This window comes from Impatiens glandulifera, chromosome 4 (assembly GCF_907164915.1).
Source record: "Impatiens glandulifera chromosome 4, dImpGla2.1, whole genome shotgun sequence".
Taxonomy (NCBI): Eukaryota; Viridiplantae; Streptophyta; class Magnoliopsida; order Ericales; family Balsaminaceae; genus Impatiens; species Impatiens glandulifera.
The window spans coordinates 3,884,617-3,907,380 of record NC_061865.1 but is presented as its reverse complement, the minus strand read 5'-3'; the positions used below and the strand labels follow the sequence as shown (position 1 = coordinate 3,907,380).

General features: G+C 26.5%; 3 protein-coding genes across 3 annotated transcripts; all 3 read left to right on the top strand.

Annotated features, from left to right (window-relative positions):
• Window positions 1-278: 278 nt before the first annotated feature.
• On the top strand, window positions 279-5,681 carry LOC124936602 (2,3-bisphosphoglycerate-independent phosphoglycerate mutase-like). The gene is made up of 8 exons (XM_047477115.1): window positions 279-443; window positions 530-657; window positions 2,350-2,500; window positions 2,581-2,784; window positions 3,177-3,601; window positions 3,679-3,871; window positions 4,837-4,932; window positions 5,042-5,681. The coding sequence occupies exons 1-8, from the start codon at window positions 288-290 to the stop codon at window positions 5,450-5,452; spliced, it is 1,764 nt and encodes a 587-aa protein (XP_047333071.1). The 5' UTR covers window positions 279-287; the 3' UTR covers window positions 5,453-5,681.
• A 1,010-nt stretch (window positions 5,682-6,691) lies between these two features.
• Window positions 6,692-9,584, top strand: LOC124936269 (kxDL motif-containing protein 1). The gene is made up of 4 exons (XM_047476752.1): window positions 6,692-6,766; window positions 6,857-7,020; window positions 8,328-8,480; window positions 9,291-9,584. Exons 2-4 carry the CDS (start codon window positions 6,905-6,907, stop codon window positions 9,391-9,393), a joined length of 372 nt encoding a protein of 123 aa, XP_047332708.1. The 5' UTR covers window positions 6,692-6,766; window positions 6,857-6,904; the 3' UTR covers window positions 9,394-9,584.
• Window positions 9,585-15,774: 6,190 nt separating this feature from the next.
• On the top strand, window positions 15,775-17,292 carry LOC124936431 (anaphase-promoting complex subunit 11). The gene is made up of 3 exons (XM_047476928.1): window positions 15,775-15,928; window positions 16,418-16,536; window positions 16,967-17,292. Exons 2-3 carry the CDS (start codon window positions 16,479-16,481, stop codon window positions 17,080-17,082), a joined length of 174 nt encoding a protein of 57 aa, XP_047332884.1. The 5' UTR covers window positions 15,775-15,928; window positions 16,418-16,478; the 3' UTR covers window positions 17,083-17,292.
• The last annotated feature ends 5,472 nt before the right edge of the window (window positions 17,293-22,764 follow it).

Here is a 22,764-nt window from a genome sequence, read left to right as displayed (position 1 = left end):
AGAGTCTGAAATATGGTTATTTCGATGCTACCCATACAGGTAGTACATGTATTCCACTCATAAAATGACACCTATACATAAAAGTGAAGCATCACCTTCCTTATTTGTTGATTATTTTCTCTTTGTACAAATGGCAGTGCCTTAATGGATACAGGCACTACCTGTATAGGTAGCATCGAACTAACCCTGGAATATGGTAGAAACTTATAGTTCCTCTTTCATCCATCCGCCATTTTTATACTACTACAAATAAGAGCTTGGAAATTGAGAATAGAAGACAAATAGAAATGGATGATAGTTCATGGAAATTAGCAGACCATCCAAAGCTTCAAAAGGGAAAGGTGATAGCTTTGGTGGTTTTAGATGGCTGGGGTGAAGCTACTCCAAATCAATACAACTGCATTCATGTTGCAGAAACTCCCACCATGGATTCACTCAAAAAGGTTCTTTCTTTCTTTCTTTAATGGCTTCTCTCTCTCTATATATATAAGACTATATATAATTTGATCATTCTGTAATTCGAAATTAGGTTAATCCAGAAAGATGGAGACTGGTGAGGGCGCACGGTACGGCTGTGGGTCTTCCTACAGAGGATGATATGGGTAATAGTGAAGTTGGTCATAACGCTCTTGGAGCTGGTCGTATTTATGCTCAAGGGTAAGTATTTTTATATTTAGTCACTAAATCTTTAGCCACGCTTTTTTTTTTTTTATTTGAAATTAAAATAAAATAGGGGAGAAATTTCATTTTTCAAGTAACTCTTCTGTTTGTTTTGTTTTGTTGGGAGAGATTCTTGACACCATTTATAACATCAAATTATCTTATTTTAGTCTGGAATTTGAATAGTTTTATCGAGTCTCCAATTTTGAATTGGGATCGAAATATCTCAATTTTCCACATTTTAGTCTGGAATTTGAATAGTTTTATCGAGTCTTCAATTTTGAATTGGGATCGAAATATCTCAATTTTAGTGGAAATTGATGCTTGAACTTTGATTTATATGGGTTAAACTATTTAAGTTATTTTAGTGGAAACTTTCTCCAGAACAAATGAACATCATATTCATATTTTAAAATATTTATTTTTTGATTTTTTTAACTATTCGAACATATCACACATCTTTTAATAAATTTAAACCATACTTGGTCTGGAACCAGAGCGTTTATATTAAGAAAAAAAATGCTAAATTTAGAACTCAAATACATCAAAGAAAAATGATAGATGCCTACGTGTGTGCCTACGTGGGTTGATAGAATATTCTCTCTCCTTTTATTAATTATTTTCTCTTTCATATTATTAATAGAGGAGTGATAGAGTGAGGGAATTTAGTGAGGGAATTTGGTGAGAGAATGACGTGACATTACCTTCATTGGTTGTAAAATGTAAAAGTGGGAGGAAAGAGAGAAAATAGAGAAATTATTTGATTTTTTCAGCGAATAAGATTATGCCACATCATTCCCTCACCAAATTCCCTCACATAATCATTTCTCTTATTAATAATTAGTTACTGGAGAGAAAATAATTAATCGTGAGAATAGAAATATTAGATAAACATTTATTTATAAGTAATAAAACTAAAAAAAATATTAATAAGTCAATATAAAAAAATATAATAAAAAAAGAAAAAAGAGGCCATAAAAAATATTTGATAAATAAAGGAATTGAAAAGTCATAAAAATAAAAGAGATAAATTCATAATTCAACTAATCATTGATATTAATTAGGGTTTAGGGTTTAGGGTTTAGGGTTTAGAATTTAGGTTTTAGAGTTTAGGATTTAGAGTTTAGGGTTTAAGGTTTAGGGTTTAGAATTTATTTAAACATATTATTAAAATATTTAATGTGAGAATTTGTTGTAAATTATTGATTTATTTTAACCGTTAAACGAGAGATAATAAATATCAAATAAATGAGTAAAATAATAATCGTGAGAATATGGATAAATGAGATAAATTAATTTGTAGAGACAGAGAGAGAAATTATTTAATAAGAGGAGAGAGAAATTAATTAATAAAAAGAGAGATAAAATAATTAATAAAAAGAGAATATTCTACCTGTCTACCCACGTAGGCATCGCGCTCCCAGTCGCTGTCTCAGAGTCGCGCTCTCTATCATTCCTCTACATCAAATTTGTAGTTTTGGTGAAAAATAAATATCAAATCTATCCTTTTTCGATTTTTCTCAAAGATCACACGATTTTTAATCAATAAAGCCAATTTTGTAGGAAAAGAAAAGTGAGATAATGATACACTTAAAATGAGAAACAATCTCAAATGATTAAAACGGTAATAGATAAAATCGATCCAAGTTTGAGTCTCAATAGTAACAGAGTCTTTTGAAAATATGGCAGGGCAAAGCTTGTTGATCTCGCGCTTGCATCTGGAAGAATATACGAAGAAGATGGATTCAAGTACATTAAAGATTCATTTGAAACGGGCACATTGCATTTCATTGGTTTGTTAAGTGATGGTGGTGTTCATTCTCGTCTCGATCAATTGCAGGTTCGATTAATTTAACCATCCATGTTAATTCTTTAAAATATCTTTGAAAATTTCCTCTGTTTAATGATGGGTGCATGCAGTTGTTACTAAAAGGCGCTGCAGAACGCGGTGCAAACAGAATCCGTGTTCATATCCTTACAGACGGACGAGATGTCTTGGATGGTTCGAGTGTGGGATTTGTAGAAACCCTTGAGAACGATCTATTTCAGCTTCGAGAAAAAGGAGTCGATGCTCGGGTTGCTTCGGGTGGAGGTCGCATGTATGTTACAATGGATCGCTATGAGGTAAACTATTTTTTCGTGTTGTTTCAATTGTTTCTAGTTATTTGAAGAGGGAATTGGTAAGCTTCTATATTGTCATTTTGTTTTTTATTCTATTAAATAAAGAGTAAGGATAGAAAACGAGAATTTTGTGTCATGAATGGTGTCGGGGAATATGGTGCCAACACGTAATTGGACTTAAATCTAATATGATGAAGAAATTCTATTTTATAAGTTTAATCACGTGTTGTCACATATTTCCGACATCATTCATGACACAAAATTCTCGCTCTTTATCATTACTATGAAATAAATCTATAACTAACTTTAAAGTGCGTTTTATACTTATTTAAAAATACACAAACAAAATCAGACATTATGTACTTTAAGACATTAATTGAACTATGTGTATGTAGAATGATTGGAATGTTGTGAAACGAGGTTGGGATGCACAAATTCTTGGCGAAGCGCCACACAAGTTTACGAAAGCTATTGAAGCAGTGAAGAAATTGCGAGAGGAGTTAAACGTGAATGATCAATACTTACCTCCATTTGTGATTGTTGATGAGCATGGAAAACCGGTTGGTCCAATTGTGGATGGTGATGCAGTTGTGACATTCAATTTCAGAGCAGACAGAATGGTTATGATTGCCAAGGCTTTCGAATATAAAGATTTTGATAAATTTGATCGTGTTCGGTTCCCTGATATTCGTTATGCCGGTATGCTTCAATATGATGGAGAGTTGAAACTTCCTAGCCATTATCTTGTTTCTCCTCCTGAAATTGAGAGAACTTGTGGTGAATATTTAGTGCATAATGGGATAAGAACTTTTGCATGCAGGTTAGTATTTTAAGCCTTAAATTTTGTTATTTTGACATTTAATGGTTTGGTATATATTGTGTGTTTATTATATTCAGTGAGACAGTGAAATTTGGGCATGTGACATTCTTTTGGAATGGAAATCGATCTGGGTATTTTAATGAAGAGATGGAAGAATATGTGGAGATTCCAAGTGATAGTGGAATAACATTCAATGTTAAACCACAGATGAAGGCATTGGAAATAGCTGAGAAGGCTAGGGATGCTATTCTTAGTGGCAAATTTCAACAGGTAAATTTGGATTATTTGAAAACATTTTTTTAGATAAGGTTAGTTAAATATATTTGAAATAATGTGCGTTTTGATAATATATACATAATTAGTATATTTAGATTATTATTTTCTAACCCAATCCAGATGGCATTTCCAAATTAGGCATATATTATTTGTCTATAGTATCTATCTGGAATTCTGGATATCTAGATGTAGATCACATAGATGAGATTTATGAAATAGAACTCCATTGTTTGAGATTATGAAAATTTTGGTTATTCTTATTAATTTAAGTAAAAATAAAACTTTATATATATATATAATATTAAAATAAAAATAAATAAAATGAAATTAGTAGTATTTTGGATGATCATTTCAATGAGATGATTGAGGCTATTTGAGCAACTCCAAGCTTAGCTCAATTTGATTTTGGGTTAAGGGTTATTTTGAGTTTTTTTCTTATGTGAATAACTTTAAGCTCAATTTGGGTTATTTTGAGTTTTTTTTAATTCTCTGTATCATATTAATATCTTTTTAATTTATTGATAAAAATATTAAACATCTTTATTTTTATTTAAATTTTAAATACAAATACATTTGTTTAATTTATATATTAAACAAATGTCAAATAACCCATTTTTTAAACAAATAAGATTTATTTTTATAGAACCTAAAAATCGAGCACTAATTGGAGACAAATATTCATATTTTTTTAGTTAAAATATATATATATATATATATATTTTATTTTAGAAAGTTACGAATTGAATTCACGACTTTTTATCACTTGAACCAACTCATTGCAGTTTGAGAATTTAAATAACGATAGAGATTTTTACAAACCACTTAACACTTATTTTTTTAATGTCCCTTCATATGAAGGTTGTTGGATACTTGGATTGACCCAATTTTGCTTGTTTATTATTAGTTTGTTTACACATTGCACTTTTAATTTTAAAATTTGGTCTCCTTTCTTTTGGTAGGTTAGAGTTAACATACCAAATGGTGATATGGTTGGTCACACTGGTGATATAAATGCCACAATTCTAGCCTGCAAAGCTGCTGACGAAGCTGTCAAGGTATATATGGTTTTCATTGTTTTTTATACATAAATTCTTTTGTAAACCATTTATTAGATGCCATTTTATTTGAAAACACTTGATGTATCTTGATTTTGCATAATAACAGATTATTATTGATGCAATTGAGCAAGTTGGTGGAATATATGTTGTTACCGCTGATCATGGAAATGCCGAGGATATGGTGAAGAGGAACAAGAACGGGGAACCCTTACTCAATAAGAATGGGAAAATTCAAATATTAACCTCTCACACTCTTCAACATGTAAGTTCAAAACAAATGTCTCGAGTTAGATACATAGAAACCATACATATTTTTATGTTTTATTTGTTGTTTGTGAAAATTAAGGTACCTATTGCGATTGGTGGACCGGGGTTAGCACCTGGTGTGAGGTTTCGCAAAGATGTTCCCGATGGTGGTCTTGCTAATGTGGCGGCCACGGTTATGAATCTACATGGGTTTCAGGCTCCTAGTGATTATGAACCAAGTTTAATTGAGGTTGTTGATGATAACTACTAATGTTTTGGGAATTTTTTTTATTAAAGGCATGTTAAAAGATAATAATATATAGTGAGAGCTAGGTCAGCAGCTGACTCATATGCCACATCAGCATCCAAGGCTGAGTCAGCTGCCAAGTATATATTGAGTTGCTTGTTTATAATAAGTACATGTAACACCCAATGAAATATGGGTTGACTATGTTTATTTTTGTTAATCGTAATGGATTAGTCCAAAATACTTAATTTAATTTAATAAGTTATCATTCACTTAACTTAGTAGTATATATAATTATAAATAAAAAAATACAATTTTAACTTTTTGCACGTATTGATCCTTCTTATAGGATAAACGAGCTTTAAACGAGTTTGAGTCCATTTATTATAAAAGTTCGAATTCAAGCTTGAATATATACTAAACCTTCAAGCAACAGGCCTTAATGTGTTATTATGTTTTGCTTACTAATAATAAATTTAAATTAAATTAATTTTTAAAAATATTAAATTTAAATGATTAGATATATAAATTTGAATATTTAAACAAATATTAAACTCATATAATATCTTGATAAATCTAATCTTTTTTATAAGTGTGTATAGTCTAATTAAATTTATTTGACTATAACTAATCACTAATAATATAATATAATATGAATAAAAATTGTAGAATATAATTATGGGTTATCTTTCTAAATTAAAAAAAAAATGAATACAATATTTTTTATTTAATTTAATATTTATGTTTGTAATTCAATATATTAATTAAAATAACCTAATAAGAAAGAACTTCCTGCCTCAAACGAAAAGAAGGGAGAAACCTGCTTGAGATCTCGTTGAAGCTCCAAACCGGTGACGATGACGATGACTTCCGGCGCCGATTGTCTCTAGAACAGAAAATTGACGGCAGTGGAACGGCGGCGTTTATGCATTTGTTCTATACATCGGCGCGAATTTGTTGTTTTTTGCCTCCGACGAAACCACTTCCGGCGATAGTGGAGACAGCCGCCTCGACTACTGCTGAAGGTGAACCTCCATTGAAGATCAATAGTAAGATGATTTCTCTGGTACTAATTTTGTATTTGGATATGTCTCCTGCTATATGATGCTGTAAATTAGTATCAAATTAGTTCATCTTTGTTACTAGTATCAAATTTGGCCGATCAAATGAGTATAAATTCAAAAACTTCCTTATTGGCTTTTGTTATGTTCTTATTTGAAAAGTTAGTATGCTAAATTTGTTCATCTTTGGTACAATATTTCTTGTTTTTATTACAGATTGATTTGGTGGTGCAAAAAATTTCCCTGAAATTTTGTATGTCCTTGATATTTCTTAAAGGTACTTCATAATTTATATTTCTTATCCTTTCTGTCAATGTTATTGCTGCAAATATTTCCCATGTACCTAGCCCTTTTCTTCATCTCTAAGGAGTTGAAGTGTTACATGACAAGAAGGAGAAGAGGATAGAAAAAGAGAATGGATCCATCTGAGAAAGAATCGATCAGAGCAGCTTCAGAGGAGCTATCCCGCGAGTTTCAAACCCTAATCAATTCGGAGGACTTGGATTCCCTCAAGAAGATGCAGAACCTCATGTATGCTCTTCCTCTTGACTTATGCATATGTGTGTATTCACGCTAGTATCCTTATCGATACATCACCTACGGACTATGATTTCGGTAGAGAATTCTAAACTTTTCTTGCTGTAAGATAGGTATCAGGATGAATGATGAATTAGTTGCTTAGATGTTTCATGTTCATATGATAGTTTAGGATTTCACAGAATTCTAAACATTTCTTGATGTAAGATAGGTATCAGGAGTATTTTTCCAATCATGGATAGTTGAGGATTTGTTTCGCATGTTTGCTTGATCATGAGCTCAATCTTGGTGCTTTTCAATTTGATTAGAATTCTAACAGAGCCTTAGTGTAGATTTCAGTTATTCAGGCTGTCATGTTCTTACCAATTATCATACTTGAGACTTTTAGTAAGAACTCAAGCATTGATCATAATACTACCATCTTCCAAATGAAGTTATAATCTAATTTGTGGAGAACCTTTGGAGCTTCATTGCTAGCATCGTTCTTAGCTTGTCATGAAACTAGATTATCCTTAGGAATCTTACCAATTCATGTTCACTTCACTTTCTTGTTCAGACAAGATTTTAGGGATTGATTTAAGTTTGCACTAAAGAATTTATAACATATTCATTACACATAGTCAGTGTTCTAAACGGCGGTAGGCGGTGGCGGAGCGGTAAGTGACTGCCTACTGCCTCGGGTGCCTAGGCGGTGCTTAGGCGGTGCCTAGGCGGTTGAATATAAATATGATAAAGATGTTCATAATTATCATTTTACTAAAAGTCAAATTAATATTCTCTAATATAGTAACATTTAACAAAAATAAGTATGTAGACGAGTTAGAGAAGAGATAGATGATTAGATAATCTAAGAAAATGTAGATGATCAAGGAGGTGAGATGAGGTGAATGAGATAAGAAACAAAAAAGAAGAAGATAAATGAATTGGAATGTAAATAGTCGTTTCAAAATTTAAATAGTGGGTGATAAAGAGTTTTTTTTTATTAAATATATGTATACATATATTAATATTAGTAATTAATTAATTAAAAATAATAAATAATTAAATAATCTGACCGCCTCATTTATAGGCGGAGCGGTGTTGGACCGCCTACCGCCTGGGCGCCGCCTAGGCGGCCGCCTCGACCGCCATTTAGAACACTGCACATAGTACCAATTCTGAAAGGCTACCCTGTCTTTTAAGATCGGTTGATTGCTATAAGAAAAAGAAGATAATTCACAGCATTCTTATCATGCATCTTGCATTCCTTAGTTTTCAGCCTACTTGTCTCTTATATATTTGTTTATGCACATTGTTAACAGTCTGGGAAGAATTCAAGATAGCAATGCTGTTCTTACCCACTACAATGAGTATTCAGAGAATTGTTATGTGTCTGTTTCAAATGATTTGGCAAGAAATACTCGCATCTTAAAGTCTATGAAGACAGACCTCGATTACATATTTCTGAAATTGAGGTATGTGTGTTCTGTTGTTTATTGTTCTCTCTTATTGACATGATGTGTTCATTTGTTTGTGTAAATTGTTTGGTCGGCTGTTAATTACTTTGGATTTTTTTTCCAAGAAATATATAGATGAATGTGGTAAACTTATTGGTCAATTTGATAGTATCAAGGTTGAATGAATAACATTCTAAGACCTGCTCGAATACAGGAATTTGGAAAGTAGGGAGAAATGTGTGTTTAATGTTTACATTTAGCAAAAGATTATCTTCTTCCTTCACATTTCATGTCATGTCCCGTCTCATTGGTTTAGTTTGGATGTTTCACTGAGCTGATTTGTTATATCACATTTTCAAAAAATCTACATTTGTTATGATATGTACTTTTATATGAAATGTAGGAAAAAAAATACAATTTTATTTGAATAATTATCTAAATTTTGTTGTATAATGATCCAAAAAAAAAATTATACCAAAGGGAAATTTTCAAGAGATGATAATATCTGTTTTCAAATAAGCTCAAGGCTTGCAAGATTTGATTGTTAGAAAGGAGACTTATTTTTGATTTTTCTTGTTCTTGTATACATTTTTTTTTTCTTTCTAGCAAATTTGTCATTAAATGCATTTGGGTTATTCTCATTTCATAAAACTAAAGATAATAGTAATTGGACCAATTATTGATATTTTCATTCTTATTCAAGACATATTTTTTTGGCTTTGGATGCTTTCTGCAATTGGCTCTCAAACTTCATCGTCGTCAGATGTTAAGTCTGAAATTTCATTGTGCAATCTTGTATTATCTGAATTTATTGTCCCATAATGCAAGGAACATGAAGGCGAAGCTTGTTGCTACATACCCAGATGCATTTTCCGAGGGTTCAACAGTTGAAGCTATTGACAGGAGACCAGATCTTGAAACCCGTCAATGAAAGGTAACCGTTTTTTTCTTACAGAAATATAACTTTTCATTCATCGCCAGCTCAAAAATTGCATTGATTGTAAAAAAAAAGATCCAAACAAGTTCATTTGTAAGATTATGTAAAGCTTGCATCTTAGTGTTCAGATTGATAAATACTTTTGAATGTATGTTTTACCTCATTATTATTATTATTTTATTTACCAAGTTTTGAAAGTTTTTTTAAAAATGGATTTTTAATTATATTATACAAGAGATAGTATGAGTTATGTGCAATTACTTATTTATCCAAATAATTACCAATCAAGTGATCATTGAGATGGGATATTACTTTATACTTAAGAATAAAGTGGTTTACAAGTGAGTTAGAGTAACTAATTATAGTTTCATGATAATTTAACTGAAAAGAGTCTTACTTAAGATCTTATGTTCGTTTTTTTGATGTTCGTTTTTTTGATTTAAATATTAAGTCATAATAGTGAGGTCAAACGGCCTTCTTCAAGATATAAACTCTGATGGTGAGGTCAAACAGCCTTCTTCAAGATATAAACTCTGATGGTTAAATAAAATGGAAAAAAGACACAAGTTCATCAAGCAACCAAGAGTAGAACCTAATCATGTATTATCCTTCTATGATCTCACTCATTTGATGATTCATTTACTTAGCACACTTATTGAATCATAATTTGATTTTTCTTATAAGTGTACCAACAACAATGTAGGTTTTGTTTCCCTATAAGTGTATGTACAACGATGAAGGTTTGTTGAGGAAACAAAAATGAGAGCCAAAATTAACAAATACAAATATTCGAGAGGTTTGATGTTTCATCTTACATACAAATTAATTAATGGTGATTCAAATTGATTAATGACATGCAAATCCTATGTAAAATCATGACCTTGATTAATGACATGCAAATCCTATGTAAAATCAAGGTCATGAATTATACCCAAACCTGTTGGGGGAATCTATTGTTAATCAAGGTCCTCAGAAACTTAAGGTGTGTGGGTCTGATCTTTTGGAACATCTCAAGAAATGAAAGTTAAGATTGTTCAGCGGTCCAAAAATGATGTAAGTTTGTTGAGAAAGCAAAATTGAGAACCAAAATTAAAAAATACATTCAATTACTTACAAAATTAATGGTGATTCAGGTTGATTAATGTCATGCAATGTAAAATAACGTACCTTTGAATTGATTTATGTCAATGAAGCAACACAACATAATATGGAATTATACCATAATCTAAAAAATAAAATTAATTTTTGTCAAACCAAATGAAACAATAAAATGTTTGTTCAAATTTAAATTGATTTGAATATTAATCAAACTTTCCACAATTCCATATAGAAAAGCACGATTAAAAAATAAGATACTGTACTTATTATTATTATGTTTATTTTGATTTTTTTTAAATGTATTATAACATATTGTTAAATTAAAGTTTTTAAGAGATTCTTTATTATAAGTTTTATAATGGGTTTATTTTATTAGAGTTATTTATTATCTTCACACTTATTTTTTAATTAGTCAATTTATGTACTAAAATACTTTATTTATTTTAAAAACAATTAACTCAATTTTTTAAACCCTTAATAAGCAATAACCCCCAACTGAATTTTAAATAACCCAATTTTAAAAACACCTTAAAATTAAAAACTACACCAATTAATTTATATCACCCTTTATGCTAGTCAATTAATATTCAAGGGCATACATCTTTCACATTTGTAAAGAATAAGCTTATAATGAATTTTGAAAAACATGATATAATAATAAATGTAAAAAATAAGCTTATAATTAATAATAACATATGCAAATGTTTGGTTTTAAGTTAACATTTTTATTATAAGTTCTAATTAAAATCTTTTAGTTACATATTATGATTATTTATATTTAAGTATAATGACACACACAATAAGAACAATATGACACAGTAATACTCGTTCGACAATATTATAGTTAGCACAATATGATATAATTTTATTTTCTAGTTTTAAAATGTTTATAACACATAATTGGTAATAATTTATTAATATTTTTAATTCTTAATTGATTAATATTTTTGTTCAATTTATTACATATTTTTGTCTAACTTTTATTTTACAAGTTGTTTTAAAATTATATTTGTTTAGAGAAAATCAATATCTTTGAACTTTACTTAAAATACTTATTTTGTATTAACAAATATGTTTCTTAATTTTTTTTAACTATTTTAATTTTTAATTTATCATACAATTAAGTTTTTTTATAATATTATTAAATTAATTTTGAATACAGTTAAAATGTTTAGTTGTTGGTTGGGTGATACTGACTCCAAATTTATTTCAAACAATTTTTCTTTATCTCCTTAATTACATTAATTAAAAACTTGGTAGTCATACTCCTCCTTCTAACTAGTGAGTATTCTAACTCGAGTAAGACTAAATCTTAACTTGTGTTTATTTATATTATATTGTCTTTTTTTTTTATTTTTTATTAATGACTCAACAAAAATGAAATTATAAACTAAACCAAATGTCTAAATAGTTTTTTTAATGAATATTATATATATATTGGAAATCACTTAATAGGCAAGATAATTATGTAAATTATAAAAATAATAATCTTATTTATCATACTATCTAATAATTTAATTAATAATTAAAATCATTTCATTTATATAGTTTTAGTATATTATATTTAAGTGTTGTGCCAACCTTTGGAGTTGTGATATATTATCTTATTTATTTATATAAATTATTTTTTGATAATAATTTTTTTTATACTAATATTTATAATTTATTTTGAATTACCTGTTTTTAAATGAAAATAATCTGAATATTGATAAATATGTTAAAAAATAATAAATAAAAGTAAAAAAAATATTAAAAAGAAATCTCAAATTACAAAAACAAATAATTATTGTTTAATCTTGCCTTATTTTTTTACACTTGTGGATTATGAATTTAAAATTTTGTTTAATAAATAAATATCTTTTTGTATTAAAGTATTAAAATATTTTATATTTAAAATAAAGTGATTTAAGTAAAGTAATATTATCAAATTAATTTGATATTAAAAAGATTATGTAATAATGTTTTTAAATAACTAAATAAAAAATAAAATCTTTTAAATGTAAAATTATTTGAATGTATAATATTAAGGCCTGTAATTATCCCCGAACATGTGGATTTCTTGTTCCGCCAGTACCTATAAACTAAAAAAAGGCAATATCATATATATTTTATTTTATTTTAATATATAATATTTTATTTTATTAATATTTTAATTATTTAATTTAATTTTAATTAATATATATATATTATATTTATAAAATTTGTAAATTTAATAAATTTTACAGTGCAGTTTAATTTTTATAGTAATAAATTTAATTTTAATATTTATATAATTTTTAATTTTTAAATTGATTTTTATTTTATTTTAATTTTTGAGAGAGGTAAAGATATGTATCTTAGAAAAATAAATAAATAAATGGATGGATAGTTTGAAAAAAAATGAATAAAAAAAATTGGATAAAACATTAATGAATCCCATTTTCAAGCCATTGATAGGATGTTAGATCTTGAAACCCATCAATGAAACATCCAAACCAGTTTATTTGCAGGATTATTTGAACTTGCATCTTAGTGTTCGGATTGTCAAATATTAAATGTAGGTTTAACTTTATTATTATTATTTTATTTACTAAGTTTTAAATAATTTCTTAAATACTATATAATATGAACAACCCATAATTATCGGTCAAGTGATTATTAAGATGAGATAGTTTATCGTATGAGTAATTAATTATAGCTTAACAATAATTTAAGTAAAAAGAGTCTTGCATATCATATAATATATTCTCATTAAAAATGGTCATTCAAGATAATGTGTAGTGATGGCATTTTTTTCGAGAAATAAAATCTTTAAAAAAATGATATAAAAAGACTAAAAAAATCATCAAGCATCCAAGAGGGGAACATAACCATTTATTATCCTTCTATGATATTGAGAATAACAATTGAATCATAATTTCTTCTTTTTTTTTTTTTCCACAAGAGTACCTACAATTATTTTAAATATACTTTATAAAAATGTTCAGATTTTTCGGTTCATAAACAATTTAGGTTTGTTGAGAAAACAAAAATGAGAGTCAAAATTAATTAATAGTAATTAAAGTTGATTAAGGTCATGCAAATCCTATGTAAAATCATGGATCTTTGTATTTGATTTCACATCATCTTAAGTTTCTTACTTGATTAAAAGCTATGGATTATATACAAACGTATTGGGGTGGAATCTATTGTTAGGTCTGAGGTAACAAAAATAGAAAACACAAATGACATAAGAGGAATTATGTGTCTAATAAAAATAAAAATAATCAAAGGTTGTCAAACCAAATAATCACAAATTCAAACATTTGCTTGGAACAATTATGTTTGTTTGAAATTAAGTTTATTTGAATAGGAATCAAACCTCCCACTCTTATTACTTTTATTTAATACAAGTTGAGAGTGATTCAAAGATAATTTATCAAATAAAGTATTAAATTATTTAGAACTGAAAATAAGACACAAATCTAATATATAATTATACAATAAAATCTTTAAGAAATTAAAATTATAAAAAATTGTGATATTATAACAGGTAAACAAAATTAATAAAATATAATTAGAATTTTTAGCTACATAATATTATTATTATTTTATATTTAAGTATGATACACCGGGTTACATTAATATGAATCAGGCCCACAAAGTTGTGCACACAAAATTATTATTTAACTAATATGATTTACTTTTTTTTAACTCATACTAGTTTTGTATTAAACTTTTTTTACCAATAAATAATATTATTTTTACTTATTAATTAATTATTTTTTTCATTTTTTTACATATATTAATTATTATTTTAAAAATTGTTTTAAAATTTTATTTGTTTAAGAAAAATTCATATCTTTAACTTTACATAAATATTTATTTTTCAATAACAAATATGTTTCAGAATCTTATATAATAATTGGAACATAACCATCTAAACAAAACAATGTATTCATTTACTCAAATTAAATTAATTTTGACGAACTTATTCTAAGAGGTTTTTTTTTTTTTTTTTTTTACAAATTGCTAGTCATACTCCTCTTTAAAGTCCATACTAAATCCTAAATAGTGTAATTTTTTTTAATTATTAACCAAATTGAAATCATAAATTAAACCAAATATATATATATATATATATAATGAAAATTTATATAAACAAGATAATTATGTAAATTATAAAAATAATAATCTTATTTATCATATTATTTAATAATTAATTATTAATTAAAATATTTTTATTTATATATTTTTAGTATTTTATATTTAAGCATGTGCCAACAAAATAAAAACAGAAAAAACCCGGATAAATATAAATTACTATTATTTATTTTATATTTATAATTTGTTTTGAAATACCTATTTTAAAATTAAAATAACATGAATATTGATAATCATGTTAATAAATAAAAGGTAAAAGGAATTAATATACTAAAAAAAACAAAATAAAAAATTTAATTACAAAACAAATTATTCTTCGTAATCTGTAATCTTGCCCTTTCTCTTCTGATTCGTTCTCTTCTCGTTTAATTTTGGCTTATTTGAAATTTATAATGATTTATCAATTCAAAATTTTATTTAATAAATAAATATATTAATTGAATTAAAATATTAAAACATTTTATATTTAAAATTATAATAATTTAAAAAATTAAAAGTGATTTAAGTAAGTGTATTTTTATTAAAATAATTTAATATTAAAAAAGATTATATGATATATTTTAATTTTAAATAATAAATAAAAAAGTTTTATAATGTAAAATTATTTAAAATTTTAATATTTTTTTCTAATATAAATAGTAATAATAGAAGCAAAATAAAGTATATTAAAATGAGATAGTTTATGAAATTTTGTAAAAAAAAATTTGAAATTTCTTAGAATTAAAATATAAAAAAATTACATATAAATAAATAAATTTATTAATTATTTTTAAAGTTTAAATAAAATAACTTTTGTTTAAAAGAATATTTTTTTCTAAAATTATTATTATTTAAGTATTTATATAAAAAATTTCGTATACATCAATTTATTTAAAATATTCAAATATTTATATATTTGATGAAATTATATATTTATATATATTACAAATCATGTTATTATTCCTCTTTTACATATATTAAAATAATAAATCAATTCTTAAATATATATATATATATATATATTATATTGTATTATTAAGTATTAACTCTATAAGGGCTAGATTTCAATCTGATTTTCTTCTCCGGCGAGATTTTCTTTGTTCAGGCGAGATAACTTGCGATTTCAATCTGAATTTATTCTCAGGGGAGTTTTTTAATATCTTGAACTCGTTATCATTCACTTGATTCACGAACACGCTAAGTTCAATAGTCTCAATTTTGTAAGCATTGCACTTGCACAGGAAGAAAATCACAAAATATCATCTGAGAAAGAAGCTCTCTCTTCTGTTCGGAATAGTGCGCGGAAAGAACATGAAAGTGAAACTATTACGTATCCTTATCTTGATTTCTGTAATTTTTACTGGATTTCATTTCAATTCTTGTGGGCTAACCTAATTTTTAGGTTTCTAGTAACTGTTGTTGTTCTATATGTTTTATCTATTGTTTAGACTTTTTACTTGATTATTTACTCGTTTACTTTACTGGGTTTGTAATTGACAAACATATACTCATAAGGATCTATACAACCCTGTTTATTCATTTTTGTGATAAAATCAATTTCTTCTTGCTATTATTCAAATGTCTCTACTTTTTGTCCAATTTACATTGTTTTTCATCTTATACGTGTCTCGAATCAGTTGGGTTACGATTTGTTTCACATTTTGAGCTGGTTATGATGATGTGTTTTCTTGACTACAAACCCTTTGGAATGTTTTTGGGCTTGTAAAAAGAGTAAGTGATCATCTTTTATCTTTTTCACTTCTCTTAGTGTTTAAAACATTTATATGGGAGATGTAATGGTGAGATAAATGTCCTTTAGGTGGCATGCAATTGCTTCGTGGACATGGGATGCACAAGATGATTCATGTGGGATTTGTAGGATGGCCTTTGATGGTTGTTGCCCGGATTGTAAACTCCCTGGTGATGATTGCCCATTAAGTAAGTTATACATGACTTGCCTTGTAAATTCACTTATTTTTTGAGTTTTTAGTCATTGTTTGGTATGCTAGGAGTTTTATATGGATTGTAGTAGTATTATCTTAAATTTCAATTGCTATTGGTTACATAAGTGTCAGCAAATTGGAATGATGCCTTTGTGGTTAGTCCAAGCTGTTCTTAAAGTGAAAATCATACAAGCTTATTTCGAAACAGTTGTGTTATTGTTTTTGTTTTTATGATGGATCATCATGATCACTTTTGAGATAATTCAGTGATCTGTTTGTATGGAAGTTAGTGGACATTGATAGACTTCAACTGCATATTTTGGTGCAGGATATATCTTAGGTTTTTAAGATGAAATTATAACACGTGCAATCAATCAAAGGAGGAAGAAAGGCCTAACAAGTTTACTTGCATATTTTTGTTGTAGTTTGGGGTGCATGCAACCACGCTTTTCATCTCCATTGCATTTTAAAATGGGTGAATTCACAGACCCCTCAAGCTCATTGCCCCATGTGTCGTCGAGAATGGCAGTTCAAGGGATGAAATCACAAGTTTTACGCCAATCCAAGTGCAAATGAGACTGTTTGTTTGTTTGTTAAAAATCATATCTTTTTAAGCATATGAGATCAGAGAGATACTATGTAGTTTAGTGATAGTTTGGTTGTGACAGTAACCCGTGATGTTGAAAAATTAAGGATTTCATTATATTATAGTTTAATGTTGGTGGTATGAAGATGTTCTTGAACCTTTCTATCTTGATGGTGTATTCAATTCCATCCTAGATTTTCTTTAATATCCGTGGACATAACAGTGGTCAATGTTTGAAAAATTGAGATAATGTTTTCTTTAAGTGCAAAACTATTCCATTCTATCATAAAATTGCGAATAGCTGACCTGATCTGATTGGTTATTTTCTGTGATGCTCAATTTGGGGTAAAATTGAGGTAGGTTGTCTTTAATTAAAACAATTCTAAACAGGGTATTCTTAAGAAATGTGCTATAACTTCTGAGAGTAAGTCCAATCAGAATTCACAATATCTTGTTCCTAGCTTTAGGTCATTATTTTGTATCTTATCCTTTCCTTGTGGTGGTTATTTTTTTTATTAATTTAACTAGTTAACACGTTGATTTTCATTTATATTTAAAACGTTCTAAATGAGAATCAAACTCGTGACATATGATCTCTTAAATATCGACTCTAGGCATTTTAGCTAGTGGTGTGAATTCAACGTTTCTAGAAGAGCGTGTGCAATTATTTTAATTGATATATTACATATTTATTCTTATATTTGAATAAAAACAAAATATAAAGTAATAATATAAAGAGAAATAAGTTTTAATTTTATTCCTATTAAGAAACTTCTAATTTAAACATGGTAATGTTAATCATCTTCTAAATAAACACGCATCACAAAATACAAAATAATGTACCAATACTTCAAAATATATATAGTTTATTTGAACAACAATAAAAGTAATATATGAAATTAGTTTCTAAATATTTCTAGAATGGAACCTGTTTATTACTTTTTTTTTTCAATGCCTATTTTTCTATAAAGCTACTATTATTGTGGAAGGGTAAACATGTAAATTGACCTACCAGTCGAGCCATTCCAGAATCGATCCAACAAAATAAAAAAAATGTTAAACCGAATAAACTACAATTAAATTAAATTAGAAACCAATTGAACTGAATCGAAAGCGGTTCAAATTGTGTTTAACTAGAGATGACAACTCCGGACCATTATTCATCAAAACAACGTCATAAATCTAAAATCCCAAAAATAAATAAAAAATCTAATTTCTTCCTCTAGTTTTTTTGTTTTCTTTCTGATACCAAATAAAGAAAAACAAGGTTGAATATTGCGAATATGAAATTTGTGAAGGGAAGATTGAAAAATATGGTAGACAACTTTTCTTTGTCAAGTCTTGTATGCAGTCTTTTTCTTTCGATTTTGAAATCTATTTTTTACTTTTACTTTTGTCCTTATATTATTATTCTTATTATGAATGAATATTTTAAAAAGAAGAAAGAAGATATAGAATATCAAGTCTTTTTTTTTTTGTTTTATTGATTCCATATTTTAGAAGTTCTAAAATTATTTAAAGATTTTGGTTCTAACATTTTTTATATTTATTTCCATAGAATTATATATAGAGAGAGAAAGAGAGGAGGGATACAGGGATACATGGAGGGAATTTGAAGGAGGGAATAATGTGTCACTACATCACTAGTTGGAAAATGATAAAAGGTGACGAGAGAGAAGAAAGACAAATTTTATTATTTTTTTGGCTAATCAAATTGCGGCACATCATTCCTTCCCCCATTCTCTCTCAAATTCACTCTCCCAATCATTTCTCATATATATATGATTAGTTGGTATTGGAAGGTAGTCTTGCATGGTAACCCAGCCGAACCAGCCGAACCAATAGTTAACCGGTTTTATTTTAATGGTTTATTGATTAATCGGTTCTAACGGTTTCGGCCGGTTAACCAGTTCGGTTTTCGGTTTATCTATTTTTCTAACGGTTTAACCAGTAAACCGATAATAATTTAATTATATATTTTTATATTTTATAATTTGTATTAGTTCTTTTATAAATAATAGATATATTATAAATAATATTTAATAATTTATAAAAATAATTATTTTTAAATTTTAAATTATAATTTTTATAGAATTATTTTTAAAAAACGTTATAATCTATATAAGTTTTTACAAAAATAAATTAAAAAAATTGAAATAATTTCATTAAAATGTGTAAAATTGTTTGGAATTATAAATTAACAAAATAAAATTAATTAAACAAATTAAAATTTGATATCTTTAAGATTCACTTGATGTTTTAACTTTGTGTCCAACACGAAAACACTCATAACACCTAAAATCAAAGTTTTAAATTGTAATACAAATAATAAATTAAAAATATAATCGACATAAGGAGAAAGATATTTAATCATATTCGCATATATTTAGTTGGTCAAAACACTAATCAACATAATGAATTTAAATTTTCTAATCTATAAAAAGTTAACAAAATAGTGTTACCATAAAATTATATATTATAACATATTCTTAAATATATTAATAAAATATATTATATTATAATAGAGACAAAAAAGGATAGAGAATAGTATAATAGGAGAGTGCAAACAATAATTTTAAAAAAATAAAATTATTTCATAAATTTATTACTTAATTTAAAAAATTGAATTATCAGTTTTTGGTTAAACCCGGTTAACCGACCCGAACCGACCAAAACCGGTAAAACCGATACCATTAACGACCGATTAACCGGTTTGTAAAATAAAAGTCAAATTCGGTCTTAATCGGAACCGTTTAACCGACCGGTTAAAAGGGACTTTTGGAACACCAATAGGCATATGAACAATTATTGATACTAGAACTTATAGGAAAGCATTACGACCTTTACCACAACGACGCTGTCCATAGATCAAATTATTTCGTGGATTGGGTGGTGATCCCGCTTATGGGGTCAAATCATACGCTCTAAGAAGAAATATTTAAATATTAATCTCATCGATCTCATAAGTATCGAATCACTTTTTCGAGAAAGATGAGAACACCCTTACATATATTCAATTAAGATCAAATTATTAAGTTGAAAACTATTTTAAATAGCAAAACTTTGAAATGATAATTAAGATCAAATTATTAAGTTGAAAATTATTTTAAATAGCAAAATTTTGAAATATCATAATATCTAATTTATCTAATTAATAATGTTATTATTATAATGCTATTTTAGATTTCATTCTATCAAATAGGTGAATACAGTTAAAAAAAAGAAAGAGAAAAAGTTATTAATAAATTTGTATTTGATAGGAGATAAAAATTTGAATAGAATGATTAAAAATATTAATTAGGATTGACTAAGCACAATATTAGTTCTATATATTTTTATTGTTCTTTATTAATTGTTTCTCTTCTTTAATTTTTAAATATATATTTTATCTTAATTAATTAATTTATTTTTAAAATAAATAATAATAGAGAGTAAACAAATTAAATTAACAATATATAAATATATATATTATTTTATGAATATATATATAAAAAAAAAAATTAAAAATTATAATATTATGTTTCTTGTTATGTAACCAGAGAGAAATTTAAATGATACATTTTTTGACATCTAAATGTATATTTCATTGATATTGTAAGCCCTTTTATTTTGTAACCTATGTGAATTTGTTTTACTCAAGCATATAACATAATTAATAGCTCTTTATTTTTTTATTCTTATACTAGAATAAGTTAGTTGAGAGTAAAAGAGAAATAATTGATAATTTATATATATAATTTAAAAATATTTTAAAAAATAATATATTTATATTTAAGTATGAATTAATATATGAGGGGTGATAGAAGATGAAATTTTGGAAAGAAAATTACGTGTCAACACCTGAATCACAAATAAATAATAAAGGGTGAAAAGAAAAAAGAAAAAAATTTGTTATTTTTTTAATAAACAAATCAAATTCTTCTCTTCAATATATATATATAGTTTAAAAATATATTTAAGTTTGATATATAACATTTTAATTATTGTAAAAGATTATATATATATATATATATATATAATTAAAATATTAAGATATTTCAATAATTTGAGAGGAAATCTTTAATTTCTAGGTTTACAAGTAATAAAAAATGGAAGATTTTTTTATGTGATTTGTATTTAAAGTTGACGCCCAATAGAATATATATATATATATATATATTAGTTATCCTAAGTCTAATTCAAAAAAAAATTATTTTTTTATAAAATTTGAAGTAATAATCAAATAAAAATTATAAATTTGTTATCTTCAAAACTTAATCCCTTTCTCATCTTTAAGTACAAAACCGCGTACTAATCAGCTCTTAATATAACATACCAATCTTTATTTCCTTCTATTATTATTATTATTATTATTATTATTTTTTGACTTTTTATTTTTTATTCTCACATGTTATGATTTTGTTATAATTGTTTAATATATATAAATTATTTTTTAAAAAAAATATACGATAATTTGTTGGTATTTTATTTAATTAAATAATACATTTGAAATGATAAATTTGTATTTGATTTCTTCTAGTTAATTGTTTTAAAAGTGAATTTGTAAATAATAGAGTATAATATTTATTTATTATTTTAATTTAAGATTTTTTAATTAAGAATTTAAATTGTGAGAATAATCTTTTAAAAATTACTTTTTATTATTTGAGTTATCTTAATAAATTAATAGAGGGAGATATTTATAAAAATATCAAATTGACTTAATATTATATATATTCAATCGGCCAAATATAATTGATATACTAGAGTGAAATATAAATTTATTGAAAGAAGTGGACCAATTCCAATCCGCAATATGTGGTTTATATCAAGGAATAATAGATATAAACATCCAACTAATTGGCACATTGAAAAAAATAAAAAATAAAAATCCAAAATGTGAATAAAAGTTTAAGTGTTTTTATTTGAATACACTATTCATCCTAATGAGATTTCTAGAGTTTCAATAATTGAAGACGAGGTGGCCATGAAATATTCTTGGATGGTATTAAATATTTTTTAGAAAATTAGGAATGAAACAGGTAAATCAAATTAAATTTATAAAATTAGAAAATGAGGAGATATCATATTAACTATCAAACTTTTATATGTTTTTTTTCTTCTAAATTTTCTTTTATAATAACACACATAACCATTAACTAGACGCATAATTTGTACGAGCTCGAACTTAGGACCTTAGGAAGGTCGAAGATATTCACCTTTTATTGCCGCTAGGCTAGAAGAAGGGATTCTAACTTTAATTTTCGCGTTAAGTATATGTTAAGACTAACAAGTTTATTGAATCGAGACATCACATTTAAACTATTATCCATGTCACCAATCTTTCTCATTGCAACTATGGTAACAACTATCTCGAGTAACACGGTTATTCCTCGTATTTTTTGTATCTGCAAATTTAGGGACGTGAACACGTTAATATACCCGACCCTATTGAGTTGAGTTCGAAAAATAGTTTTTCTTATCCAGGTCGGATAATTTTGACCGATAGAAATCTATTGGGCCCGATGACCTATTGGACTCGGGCCCAATAAAATGTTACAAAAAGTTGTTGGCAAAACCCTAGCAATAGTAGAACCTAGCCATTTTGCCTCCCCTGATCTATCTCTTAGTATTTATTGCACTTCCACCTCACCTCCA

What these genes read in the sequence shown, in the direction of transcription:
- LOC124936431 (XM_047476928.1), top strand. Translation starts at nt 16,479, where the DNA reads ATGGCCTTTGATGGTTGTTGCCCGGATTGTAAACTCCCTGGTGATGAT. An exon ending in TGGTGATGATTGCCCATTAA is followed by an intron (nt 16,537 to 16,966) that starts GTAAGTTATACA and finishes TTTTTGTTGTAG; the next exon opens with TTTGGGGTGCATGCAACCAC.
- LOC124936602 (XM_047477115.1), top strand. Translation starts at nt 288, where the DNA reads ATGGATGATAGTTCATGGAAATTAGCAGACCATCCAAAGCTTCAAAAG. An exon ending in CCATGGATTCACTCAAAAAG is followed by an intron (nt 444 to 529) that starts GTTCTTTCTTTC and finishes ATTCGAAATTAG; the next exon opens with GTTAATCCAGAAAGATGGAG. An exon ending in TTAGTGGCAAATTTCAACAG is followed by an intron (nt 3,872 to 4,836) that starts GTAAATTTGGAT and finishes TTCTTTTGGTAG; the next exon opens with GTTAGAGTTAACATACCAAA.
- LOC124936269 (XM_047476752.1), top strand. Translation starts at nt 6,905, where the DNA reads ATGGATCCATCTGAGAAAGAATCGATCAGAGCAGCTTCAGAGGAGCTA. An exon ending in AAGAAGATGCAGAACCTCAT is followed by an intron (nt 7,021 to 8,327) that starts GTATGCTCTTCC and finishes CATTGTTAACAG; the next exon opens with TCTGGGAAGAATTCAAGATA. An exon ending in TACATATTTCTGAAATTGAG is followed by an intron (nt 8,481 to 9,290) that starts GTATGTGTGTTC and finishes CCATAATGCAAG; the next exon opens with GAACATGAAGGCGAAGCTTG.